Source organism: Azolla caroliniana, unplaced genomic scaffold (genome assembly GCF_043228905.1).
Source record: "Azolla caroliniana isolate FFs.n. ecotype wild unplaced genomic scaffold, voAzoCaro1.0.p SCAF_2, whole genome shotgun sequence".
NCBI lineage: Eukaryota > Viridiplantae > Streptophyta > Polypodiopsida > Salviniales > Salviniaceae > Azolla > Azolla caroliniana.
In genome coordinates, this window is record NW_028230437.1 from 27,915,466 (window position 1) to 27,930,019 (window position 14,554).

The 14,554-nt window shown below is 36.8% G+C and overlaps 1 protein-coding gene across 1 annotated transcript; it reads right to left on the minus strand.

Moving 5' to 3' along the window:
- Positions 1-2,185: 2,185 nt before the first annotated feature.
- On the minus strand, positions 2,186-4,413 carry LOC147868009 (putative xyloglucan 6-xylosyltransferase 1). Its single transcript, XM_087315938.1, has 2 exons — positions 3,069-4,413; positions 2,186-2,661 (listed from the first exon to the last, which is right to left on the minus strand). The coding sequence occupies exons 1-2, from the start codon at positions 4,357-4,359 to the stop codon at positions 2,417-2,419; spliced, it is 1,536 nt and encodes a 511-aa protein (XP_087172064.1). The 5' UTR covers positions 4,360-4,413; the 3' UTR covers positions 2,186-2,416.
- Between the last annotated feature and the right edge of the window lie 10,141 nt (positions 4,414-14,554).

The window sequence follows — 14,554 nt, forward strand, 5'->3', positions numbered from 1 at the left end:
GATATCAAACCAAATTCACGTAGTTACACATCCTAATTTTAATGTTCACGTACAATAATTTGTCTTTGGTGTCTTTTGAGCGTCATTGTAAGAAAGAAACCATTCGGCAATAGAAGATACAAATTTTGAGAAATAGCTTAATTAGGACTGTTTCAATTGTGTAAGGAATTCCATGTTGGCTTGAAGAGGATATTGATCATTAAAATAAAACTAGATAAAATTGTTTTTAGATTCATTAAAATGGAATCATAACATTAAGGATACATGTATTTTAAAACATTTTGCTATAACATTAATTGAGCAATGGAGTCGCTAGGCTTCAATTTCCTTGACTCAATTGTGACTCCAATTTCCATCCATGTCTTTGAACCACAATTGGTTGGGGGTTTTAGATTTTTAAACTCTTACGTCTAGTTCAATTCTAGATGTGAAAGTATAAATAGACTAAAAATGACACATTTTCTAGCTTGCCACACCATGACAAACTCAATTATTGGTGATATTTTCCAATCAAACAATTAGAAAAAGGTTTGACGATAATCATTGACACTCATTTATAGCAATCATAAAGAGATTCAAAAGAAAAAAACACTCTATTGCCCTTAGAACGTTACACATATATTACATATGTTAGTCTATTTGTTGACACATAGGTGAAGTCCAAATGTAGATACCTTTGTGGACTCGTTTTCAAGTGTTTGTGTTCCAATATTTGTATTGATAAAGACTGATCAATAGATGTTGGGTGCTTCATTGCACATGCAACTTTGCTAGAAGAACTCAAGGGTTTAAAAATGACCCACTATTTGTTTTCTTTCCCTACTATGACAAAGTCAAATGTACAATGTGCTAAATAGCTAGTTGGGAATACAATGAAGCCACCAATAGGATGCGTAACATAAGAAACAATGACCATGGGGAGGCCAATACGTTTTACTAGAAATATCTTAAGTGATTGATGCAAAACATAATAAATCATGATTTACATAGGTAGTACAAGAAATAGTACATGTCAATGCACCAAAATTTACATTCTCTTCACTCATAGGGTTCACAATTAAACCAAAGATAGAATAAATTAGATGACATTAATAAACAATATGCATTATATTCGTGTGTGTAACTAATACATATACATCACTATCTTTGGTATCCAAGTCACAAGAATAATTGTTTTTACCCTCTTCTCCATTCTCTACCATCATGTTGTCATCCTAAGTGTAAATTGTTTGCTTTCAATTCACCTTGAAAATGATTTATTTCATTTGATGTTTGCTTTGCACGTCAAGCTGATTGATTGCCTTCCTCAATTGTTGCGAAAAGATAAATGGCTCGTTTTCATTAAAATCTCATCCTTGTCAAAACAAAGTCATAGATAACTATATGAACTTCATCGTGTTGAATCTTAGCAATTGAATATATTCTTCTTTCTTCTGTTGGTGGTTCTAGCATCAACCATCTCATGACTATATTCCCTTAAGGAAGCATTTACACTAATTGCAATGTGATTCACCTTTCCAATCCACAACGGATTTGATCCTCATAATGGCATCAATAACATACACAGCTAGAAGATTGCAATACATATCTTTACTAAAGATTGATAATTCACTCAATGACTATAACATGGGATTGACAAATGCGTTCTCCAAACTTGGTTTTGGTCAACTCTCTTATAAACGAGAGCAACACAACAATGTGAATAAAGGAATGGTAAAAATAATCCATATTCAACATATTTTCATCGTTGATGAAGTGCATGGTAATTGGAATAAGAATCACATGTGTTTAACTTGAGATGTGTGTGTGTGTGTGTGTGTGTTGGGGAGGGGGTGTCATGCATTTTTCATTAGGTAGAAAATTGAGCTTCCATAGAACACCTAAACATAAGGCATTATTGGAGAAGACAACCACAACCTAAGAAGATGCAAGAGCATATGCATACATCAATCTCACATACAATGCATTGAATTTATGTTTGCTATATCTTGCCCTTGCACTCATCATGTTGTGGATTGATTAGTATTCCAAGTGTATATGTTCTTGATGTATCATTTTTTATATGGTTTTGTATTAGAACTCAATCTTGATGCATCTATTTCAATTAGGAATTATGAATGTTCCACCATTTTTACAATTGTAGCATGCTTAAAAATTTAGTTTCAAAAGGATGATTGTGGATTGAAAAATATACATATTTTGCTTTGTACTAAGGAAAAGAATGAAATCCAATAGTACTTTATCTTATCTCTACATATTTGAGTTGTTTTTTTTGCAATATCATGGTCGTCAATGTATCATGTTTGAGTGATAGGCTCATTGCTCATTGTGCCAACATTGCAATTTTTTCGATTTTCAAAAGAATGTAAAAGAAAATAAAGAATATTTGAAATGGTAGGAGATTTAAGGATGGGAATTAGATGATATGATGATGCACTAATCTTGAAGAATTCAATGAACTATGGAGGAAGTTGTAACGTTGCCAAACTTGGTTGTCTGCGAAGTTGAAAGCACGCTCCATATTGGAAAGACAAGTGGCTAGAGGGTAGCTCCCCTGCCCATTTTTTCCACATGGCTTGCAGCCCACAAAATGAGTAATAAATGGCCACTTCTCCCCGGCACTAGAGTCCCAACCACATCCATGATATTTCTTAGCACCATCTATTACCAATGAGACACAAGGTGGAACATCATGTTAGTTATTTAAATTAGTGGACATCATACTCATAATAATATCAGTATCAATGGTAACATTGAATGATTCGTGATGATATTAATAACATTATCGACTTCGATGCAATACGAGAAGAATGTCCTAATGTGCCAATATTATTAGTTAGTATTGGTGTCATAGATATTGGTGTATGAACATTCATTGAGGATATCAAGACGGGATCATCATGATTCTACTCATATATCAATACTCGCACAAAATATTCTAGGTCAATTATTGTTTAGTTATATTTTACTATGAACCTCATTAAATATATTATTAGAGCAACAAAATATTATTCAAATCAATATTTGAATGTTCAATATATAGTGAGCATGAGGGTTGAGTATAGTACCAGTGGTTTCGTTATGTAAACTCTTCTTGGTCTCCAACATATCATCCATCATCTCATCAAAAATTTCAACTATTGGCACCCAATACCCATGTAGACAATAGCTCGATTCCATATAGACTTTGTTTCCCCAAACTTCTCGTTGTTTTATTAGCAGATACACGAGTGCCGATTGATCATCGGCTTCGAACTCTGATCGATCGCTGAGGAACTTGGATACCTCCTTACCAGCTTCGTTCCTAACTGACCCCTTTGGTCCCATCTGGGCCCATTCATCAAGCAAATCAAGTGACCATTGACAATTCCTTAGGAAAAAACTCCCGGTATTAAGACCTAACCACGACTTTTTCACGTACACATTGTGCTCCCACCCATGCACGATGAGGTTGTAGTCCTGGTAGCGTTCCATGGGGAGTTTGAACTCCATGTTGGTGATGAGGGCGTCACTGTCAATCCACCAGAGCCATTCAACCTCCGGACGTGCCAGCATGAGCTCTCGGAGGAGGGGGAGCTTTGACCAGAACCCGGTCATTTCATCGGAGATGTGGGCAAGGTTGTAGAACATGGTGATGCCACTATGGAGGGTGCAATAGTCCATCTTGTTTTTGATGGATTTCAATAAGAAGTGATCCCCCGAAGGGTTCTCGCATGCAAAGGGGGCGGAGCCGGTGACCATTAGGATGGGCGGGCTCGTTACTTTCGAGGCCTCGTGGTGGTCATTGTGCCCATGCCCATCTCTTTTCTCATGTGTCCTCCCAAGTTTCCTTTTCTCATCCCAATCCAAGACTTTAGGGCCCAGACTAAACTTATTAAAAGGAGTTGCTGAAGAAGCATTAAATGCTTCCTCATTTTTTATTTCCCCTTCCCCTGCCTTCTTAATCTCCTCCCTAATCACTTCCCCCTCCTTAATCTCCCCCTCAATCACGTCCTTAATCACCCCTCCCTCCTTCCTAATGTCCCCACCGATCACTTGTGTTTCACCTCCTCTGAGCTTCCTCACAACCTTGGATGGATCGGCCTCAAGATCGGCCGACAAAATCTTGGTGTCGGGCCTAATTCTCTGGGCATCTAATTGAATGGCCTCCGATTTGATGCTACTGTACGACTCCCTAATCACGCTCTTAATACCGTGATTAGCAGCGTAGTTATTGCTAACCCCCGACCCTTTGAACACCATCAGAGTGATTAATCCACACAGCACCGTGAGGATTACTCTCTCCACACAGGTTTTGCATCTGCTTCTGTTTTGCATAGTTAAACTACTCCTATGATTGGCTAACCCCCGCCTCATCATCGGATCTTCAGTTCGGGATAACTTTCTGCTTGAGAACTAAGCTTTGCAATCAAGCTGTAATTAAGAAGAATTCACGGTGTGAGCCAAAGAGATGGCCTTGATTAATTATGGATTGATTAGCCTATGAATTGAGCAAACGGGGGGGGGGGACTTAATGAAGGTGCTAGTTACCTGAAGGCTGTCGTGGGACGGATTGAGATGAAGCTGTGGTTGGATGCGATTTAAGTAAGCCTGATGGGATGTGATTAAGCTTAATTATGCTCTGCTTGGGTAGTTAAGCTCAGGTTAAATGTTGCAAAATGAAGCCTAATTAGTAATGGAAGGAAGGAAAAGCAGGGGAGAAGATGTCAAAGGAACTTGGAAGGAAGAATTGGTTCATAATTTGAAACATTAGGGGAGGGGGAGGGGGTGTTATGGAGGGGTCAAATTTATAGTTTTGTCAAATGGTGAGGCTAGATTCTCAAAGTTTTAATAATACTTCCAAAATACCCCTCTCCAGTTTTTTTTCAACACCAATGATGCCAAGACTTCTTCAACCCCTCCCCACCATGTGAGCAGTGCATGTGTGTTTGTATGTCTCTATACATGTGGGTGTCAATCTCTCTCTCTTACTTGTCCTCTCAGACCATGACCCCTTGTGAACACACTTTCTTGATCCCACGTCCATGTTCCAACCCTCCGAGTGATAGTAAACCATAAACCATCTTCATCATGTGTATGCCCACTCTTAGATCATATTATTTAAGGACTCTAAGACACAAGTGTATGTATCGTGGGCTTTCATAATTATGTTACGGTTGCTCACACAGACAACTTGAAATGATGGAGCCAGCTGAGCATATCTAATTACTTCCCAAATCAAAGACATGATACTTAAGGATGGAGTATGGAGAGTCCTACCCTGTCACACTATCCTCCCCAATAGAGAGACCCACAATGAAGACCATCTCATGCCATGATGTGAATCATTCCTAGCCATCCGACAATTATGTCAAACATCTATTATTTGATGTAGTAACCTTACACCACATCTCGAACTTGGACGCATTAATTGTTGCATTCTGATTCCAAAGTTCTTTTTAATTTCGAATGTCTACCCTCCTGTCAATGTTTGAGGTCATACTTGTTGAACTTCACACTCAACTCTGATAATTGTGTTTGACCTCGACGGATATTAGTACAATCTATGTATCTAAACCACAAACACACTTTCTCTCCCTCCCCCTTATTCGTGTAAGTGTCACCAATCCTCTTATAGTATGATTTTAAAACTCTCTCTCTCTCTCTCTAAAGCAGAAAGTCTCTAGTCTCATTCGAATGTCCATAGCATCAATTATGTTATGATTTGAGATTTGAACTCTTTCTCTATCCAAAGTCCATAACGCCAATCGTGTTATGACTTCAACTCTTTCTTTTGAGAATACCAATTAAATGAGGCTTGATGCACACTCACGCTCACACTCACATTCGCTCACTCACTCACACACACATTCACTCACTCTCACACACTCTCCCTCTAAAATTAGTGCACACATAATAATATTAAATTTCATGGCAATACAAAACACCTTTTATTGACCCTTCTACAATAGTGAGCTCTCTCTCTCTCTCTCTCTCTCTCTCTCTCTCTCTCTCTCTCTCTCCAAATTACCAATTGTATTATGCTTTGACTCTTCTCATCACTGCAATGTTTTTGTCTTCGTCACAACGTGCACTCTCAACTACAAAATTCATTAGTAGAATCCTTGAACGTTCAAGAGTCATTTATCAATTATGCACACAATACATGGAAATTTATTTCACTTTAGTCCTATAAAATATATTTGATCTTTGAGGACAAAAATAAAAAATATCTTCTATTTATCTATCTGTCTTCACATGAATCACCCTTACTCTATGCTTGGGGACCCTTAAGAGCTTCTTCATAAATGGATCACCAATCCCCATCTCATTGTGTCCAACAATACAATTGCCTCACTACAATTATGTATAACATTGTACTTTACACAAAGATGACACCCACATATACATTGACCACGATCTCGACACATTTCCATCACCAAATCAAGCTCATCATAGGAGAGAGGTTCTTGAAATATGTAGTAATCCCCCGCACATGATGCATATATTTAGAATATGCTAATTTAAGCTCCACACAATAATTAATTTTTGTAAATATCTACAAACACTTTCCTAATGTTTATCATTTCGTTTTAGTCATTGTTTTCATTGAATAGAAACACATTCAGTTAACTTCTTGTAGGCATCATGGTCTTGTTGCAAGGAAGTAAAAAAGAATTGAAGATTGTTAAAAAAAGTAAGCCTCAACGTGTAAGAAAATCTAGTCTAACCTTATTTCCTTCTTTAGTAGATTCGCATTAGTCTTCCATAACTTTGACTCTAATCTTATTTCCTTGTACCGTATAAAACCCTTTGGTGTTCTTGTTAAAAGTGCATTCTTACTCTTGTGATAACTGCCTCTAGTTGTTAAAGAGACGGGCAAGAGTAGGTGCTCAATCATTCTTAGTGACTCACATGGGAGCTAACTACTAAGCAAACTCTAATCCTATTCTATGACTTAACCAAATTCACAATATGAGACTTTACCAACCACATTTATGAGACCAAATGTACCACCATATACTCAAAATGCTTGTATCAATCGTGAATTATGGTCTTCCATGTATCCCCAACATAGATATGGACAAGATTGTAAGCACCTTGAAGGTCTAACTTTGTGGAGTATTTGGCCCCATGCAACTGCTCCATAAGAATTGAGATCAAAGGCAAATGTACTTGTTACAAATTGTGACCTTGTTTAGTGATCGATGATTTGTACACCAACATGGGAACCAAAATGCTAAATGAATCCATTCACCAAATTTCTTAATCTCCAATTATGAAATATTATAAATTGACGATCTTCATGGTGGCTCTAGTTTCTCTTGTTGGAAATTAGTTGGACAATCATAAGTCAATGCTCGAGGAGAATACTAGCCTTGATCTTATCAAGGACATCGATGAATTACCAATACTTGGTTAGTATTATAGTCTCCAACTTTTGTGTACTTAGAGACAGAATTGGTAACACTATATGAACACAAAAATTTCATCTTCCCTCCAACTTCTTTAAAGAAATTGTTAAGAATTGGTCGGGTTCTCAATTTGACTTTGAAGTAATGAGGAACTTGAATGCACAAACTTTGTGAGGCTCTTTAATTTCCCGACTCCTCCAATCAATCTCTAGGTTATGAAGTTCAATATTGTAACTCCCCCAAGCGCGTGGAGGGTGCTTGCAATCATAGTATGTAATATACTCGAATGCGGCAAACATTCTTTTTCCATACGAATGCAATCGAATGCGTATGTTATCAAAACATTTTATATTTTTTTTTACACTTTGTACCTTAACTTTCTTACCTTAAAATAAATTTTACTTTATAATAAATAATGAATACAAAAGTATGGTATTTACCATACTTCTACGCGTGTTTACCATAATCGAATGATTGAAACATTCGTGAATACATAAGATGAAGTATTCTTAAAAGTACCACATTACCTACAAACTTGAATGTTATATAACATTATAGCTCAAGATGAACATTAAACACATGTCATTTTCTCATCACATGTTGCAATTAATCTCGATTCTCGTTGATATTCTCTTCGAAAGAGAATTAACTTTTGAATGATTATGTAAATCTACATCGACAAAAAGGCTTGCGAGCATACTTTCAAATGGATTCCAAATTTATAATTGTAAGTATATGTTTATCACACCAAATAGATTGAGACATTGTTACTTTTTAATTTTTATGCAACGTCTATTAAAAAGTATTCATTAAAGAAGGGAAACTCTTAAAAATGGGCCATGAAGGAGGCAATAATATTAAGAACTAATCTCGATAAAGAAAGTTATGAAGTCCAATCTAAACTACCATTAGAAATTTTCACCATCATCTGATGTAAGTTATTATACAACATTTATGCCACATAAAATGGAAGAATGTGCGAAAAATAATTCAGCATGAGGAATATGAAAGCATTGGTTTTTCACATTATATAAGCATCTTTAAATTATTGCTCATAGATTCAAGACATTATTGTGCAAAGTATAAGTAATGGCAAATCTAGTGGTTTGCAACCTTGAAGGTCTGTTTGAGATCAAGTATAGGAACTGTTTGTGAGTACACAAAGTTTTTGTATGTTTTTTTTGTGTTTGAGGTTCAATATAGGAACTCTTCAGAAGTCCAATATTTTTTGGTATTTATTAGCCTCAAGTTGCTCCGAAAAAATGGATTGTGTTTTTCACGACATTGTCAAACAATAATACTATCCTTTTAAAATGCAATGCAAACAATAAGGAAGGATAACAATCATCACATCAAATTCTTCTTGAATGTTACTAAATGGACGTTGATGGTATAATAATGGTGAATTTAACAATATTGGCATGGTCAATTGATAAAAGAGGGCTATGGAGGATTGGCTTATAGAAACATATTGGTGGGTGTAGTATATGTGATGTTGTAAGAGCAATCCATACATGAGTATCAATTTATGCACATCCACTGAGTGTAATGTTGGGCCTCTTCGCATCACATTTTCCCATGTGGAACATTCATAGTCCCACAAGGTCATTAAAGTCCATCACCTTATGGCACACTTCTACACTGTAGACTTTGATTACCTCTAACTTTACCATCTCATTTCCTCAATCAACCTCCAAAGATGCTAATTGATCTAGATATCTCTAATTGTTTCCGCTTATCATTATTTCTCCCAAAAATTGTTTGATGTTTCAACATTCTTGGGATTCTGGTTGTATACCTCAAGCTTGGAAGGTTGGTCCAATTAAATTAGTTCCAAAGGTGGCGTCTCTCAAGTCATTTCATCAATGGAGACGACCTATTTCTTTGATGGGGGGGGGGGGGGGGGGGGGGGGGTTGTATAAGATATTTACAAAGGTCTTGGCAAATAGATTGTAACAAAAGTATTTGCCAAAGTTGATACATCCCGCCCAATATGGTTTTATTGCAGGTAGGAATATATTACATAATGCGTTGAATGTTCAAATGACCATGGATTATGCACGAAACACTCATCAAGTATTGATTATGGTGCTATTAGATTTGGAGAAAGCTTATGATCATGTTAATTGGTCCTTTGTTTCTGGTTTAATGCATACGATAGGCTTTGGACCTCGTATGTCTTACCTCATATTTTTATTAGGACAAGATGCGGTGTCTCAAGTAATGCTCAATGGGGGAGTTACATTAGATATTGCCCTCACAAGATCCGTTCATCAAGGATGCCCACTTAGCCCAATGTTGTTTGCTATTGTTACTCATCCCATGTTAGTGATGCTATCAAGGCTTGCAACAAATGGTGACATTGTGGGTTTACACCTTCCGTCTAGAGGGCAACTAGTAGCACAAGCTTTGGTTGATGATTCGGTCATGTTTCTACAAGCCTCACAAGAGAATCTTGAGAAGGGAATGTTTGTATGCAACCAATTTGCATTGGCTTTTGGATTACATATAAATTGGTGGAAGACTAGTCTAATATCATGTACTGAAAGGGATTTGGAATGTTTAGGATGGCAACGATCCGTAGTGAAGAAAGACTCTATTTTTCGACACTTGGGCTATCCATTAGGAATGGATGTTACAAATGGTCAATTGATTAAATGGATGTCTAGTAAGTTGAGGGATAAGTTCATGTATTTAAGTCACAATCTTAACCATTTCATGTACGCTTGAAGGTTGTACAATGTATTACGGAACCCATGATATTATATTACTTGCCATTGTTACCATGGCCAAAGAAGGTTTTGCATTCTAGTTTGCAACCTCTTTGATATTTGTTGTGGAAGAAGAGGGATAATATGGGAATCACATGGGTTGCGTGGAATCTTCTAGCAACCCCTAAGAGTTTGGGGGGAGCTGGAATATTGAACTTATCTATGTATATGATGGCTCATAGATTTTCATTATTGCAAGACATGTGTTCAAACTCACAACCATGGATATCTATTGTTCAATATTTCATTGAGAACAAGGGTTTAACACATAGGAGGACAATGATTAAGGCTTCATGGTGGTAATAATTAAATGGATGTATTTCACTAAGGATTTCGGGCTCTTCATGTGTTCACCACTTGGTTACCTCATGGCAATAAATTTACCCATTGTTTCATGCCTTTATTTGTGGAAGAATCTTCATCAATTGATGATCAAGCTTTATCGATAATACTCCCAGGCTCTTCGTGTGTTCAACACTTCGTTACTTCATGGCAAGAAGCACTCTTGTTATGTGTATGGAAACCATCATCTAGTAGAGAGCATTGTAATTCTTTGGACAAAGAGTTACTTGTGTCTTCTCAGTTATTATGTTGGCCAAGAAAGGAGAGATTACACTCTCAATTTAATCGTTTGTTTCGTTTGGGGGTCAAAGAGGTGGGAGATATAGTTGAGGCTTCATCTCAAAGAATTTTAGAGTTTGTTGAAGCACGACAATTATTCCGCATCCCGCCTAATTATGGGTTTATTTGGTAACAACTACAAAATATTGCATTAATGCAAGGTCCCTTACATTTACAAATAGGAGAACAATTGTGCATTGATTGGTGTTTACAGGGTCAAAAGCCATTGTTACAAGTGAATACTAATCTTTTGTATCATTGCTCTGTTGAGTCTCTTGGATGGCTACTAAAGGCTGAAAAGAATGGAAAATACACAAATCTAATCATGGGTTGTAATAGATCTTACAACGTAGTTGGTATTCTAAATTGCCACTTGTAGCAAGTGTCTTCCATTGGAGAGTTCTGATTGGAGGATTGCCTTTGGGATTAGCTCTAAAGCATCGTGGACTAGCAATGGTGTCGTGGATATCTGCGGCTTGCGGGTTGGCTCGGGAAGGACCACCAGGGTTTCAAACCAAGGAGCCTAAGGACAAGCAACTATCAAGCTTGTAGTGGCCTATCCGGCCTGGTTACCAGATGCCAGATGTCAGATGCTAAGCACACGGGCTTGTAGAACCATGTCCAATGTGGCACTCCTACCGGATTTCGAATGTCGAGCACACATGCTCACATGAATGAGTAGGAAGCGCAGAACAGAGAAGGGAAGAACGATACCTCCCCGAACACCACAGACAAGTTAGGAATAATGGCATGACTCAGAGAAAGAGCACCCCGAACACAACAATGCCAAAAATAATCGATTAAAACATAGAAGAATACAAGGATGGCCTCAGAGCATAAACATAGCTTCGAGCTCGGTGTACACGCCCGTGCACACACACACACATGTGAGCCTCTGGTCAGGCGCACACGAGCTTCCTCACACCGCTAAACCGGATCAACAAAACATGAAACCTAAACCTCATGAGCACAAACCAACAACACCTTCCCCTTTTTATGTGCATCTGTGCACCCCCTTGTTCACACGTGGTCGACGAGTTTTCTCCTCGTGGCCGGAATCCTCCACGACAACAGGTAATTGCTTCTTTTGCACTGTTCATATGGAATATAGTACTCATCGATTTATACAATGTTTGATTGCTTGTTAGATTTGGAGCCACATTTCTCAAATTTGGCAAGTTTTATCATGGTGTTATTTGACACCTAGACATTGGGTGTTTGCACAATTTACACAAGTTGACCCAAAATCAGAGATGGAGATCGTTTTCCTATTTCTGAGATATTGGGGATTGCGTCATAATTGGGACATGTATGTGTAATGCTTTTGTATTCAATGGTAGACATGGAGTGAAAGCATATCTACGAAAGTTGAAGGGAGTACTAATGTGGCAATTTTCTTTATTGGAGCAAGTGGAAATTCTTTCCTCAATGAAGTGTTCGTCGTGCCTATTGGCAATTCAACATGTTCCACTACCTAAGTAGTGGTGTTAGTGGGTGACCATACTCCATTGTCACACCCATTGTAAGTAGTGTTTTTCACACATTTATTAATATAATTGTGTGTTTTCACCAAGAGAGAGAGAGAGAGAATTGGGTATGGTTAGTAGTCTAACAACTTATCACTGGGATAAGGTAATGGCAATAATAAAAAAAGATAGAGAGAGAAGATCAATGAGTAATTAGAATTAGAATTAGAATTTTTATTGTCCATAAAGAGGTCAGTTTTGAACTTTGGGACCAGAGTATACATGTGTTCTTGATATGTGTCCCCTTCCTAAAAAGTGGTATTCATACATTGAAGCACTTACACTATTTGTTCTCACCTAAGAATATAGCGTTACAAAATTAAGGTTGACACTCTTTGAAACCTAAATGATGAAAAGGATAGGAGTATTCTTTGAAAGACAATGCTAATATACATCTTTGAAATTATCATTTTCCATGTTGTTGGGGAGCATGCCTATCATAGCAAAAATGAGAAACCAATGCATGCACTAATATTTTTGCATCAATTTTTGGTTCCGTAAAACCGACCTTTTGACTACACATAATTAAGCAAGATGTAGTTTCTTTCTATTAATGAATGAATATCTATCATTTTTTTATTTCTTATAAGAAAACAAAAATCAATGGTAGCATATTTCCTTAATCATAACGTTAAGGAACACGTAGTTTCTTCTTTATCAATTAATATCAATCATTTCTTTTTGAAAAGCTGAAATCAATGGTACAATAGAAAACCCTCAACTTTTCCTTAAATAAGAGAGTCAAGCTACATGCCATAATGCTCGTCCTCACTTGCAACTTTTTCACGTTTTGGTCAATGATGGTTTGTTCGTACAAATAGATCATTCAAGCCCAATCTATTATCCTATGCACAATCATGTTGAGTCATTCATTGTGTATCGTCATGCCTAGCTACATGAACGATAATTATACTTCTAGTTACTTCTCAAGGATAAAAGGCAATGGTATAGTGGAAAACATATAATGAATCCTAAAATGCCAAACTTGAAAGTACATGCCCATAACACAGTGTGAATTTTAAGTTCAAACTCTTAACCTTGAATGGGTTATGTTTTGTCATGGTCTAGGCTTTAAATGTTAGATTAATTGGTTTCATTTGGGTCTTAGGTTATCATCTTGCGCAAAATCACATTGAGGATCATTAATTGTGAATGAATCGATCAATTGTAACTATCCGGCTCCTTTACAGAAAATTAAGGTAGATGTCAAAGCATATGGCATGCTTTTTTCTACCAACTGGTAGGGGTTCCTCGCCTCGTCTCATAAGGAAAGTGGAGATAAGGAGAGTCTATTACTTTTTGGAATCCCCCCACTTAAAAAATTCTCTTATTCAATGAACCTCTTTTTAATGGTTTTTGGCATTCGTTTTACTCACAAATTTTTTTGGTGGTCATGACTCGTAAACTTACGCCTAGATTGCTTCTTTTACAATTCATTTCTCTAGATGGGAGGTGGCCCTTACCAACATGTTAATGTGCAACTCTTTGAATACCTATAGTGCTAAATTGGCGCAACTGTTCTACAATTATGCGATCAATTACACATCCTCATACATTACAATTGACCAATTGACACATTTTCATTAATTATATCAAGTTGGATACAATAATTGGACAGCCTAACCCACCAAATGTGCATGTCCCAACACAATAAGCCACTAAATTGTGCAATTGACAACAAATTTCCATGAATAAGCCACCAGATTGCATCTAAATAGACCTAAATTGATAATGAAGTAGGCATGTTTCTCCACAAGGGACCTCATGTATGTGCCATTAAACCAACCTCATTAGGCAAAATCCAAGATAATGTCTTGGTATTCACATTCTACATAGTTGTACACATTTAGAACATCGATGTGTTGCAAGGAACAAGCCATAACTTTTTACAGTCATGAAACTCATCAGCTCAAGACATATCTAATATATATAAAATGTAAGTTTACAAACCCATTTTTAACATGCCTATTATGCATATAATGTTAAGTACCTTTGTCCGACATAGATTGGCATTATCCATCATGGAATGGTTGATTAATCATACTGTTTCATTTTGCTAAGAACATCTCAGTAATTGTTATATTACTGTACCATTAATACTTAGTATTAACATTAAAACTTGTTTATGTACACAAATGTTTGCTTAGATTATACTCATATCAGAATGAATATGATAAACTCATATTTTGATCTGACGAGTAAAATAATGAGAAATATTTTACCACAACTTAGACAGATCATA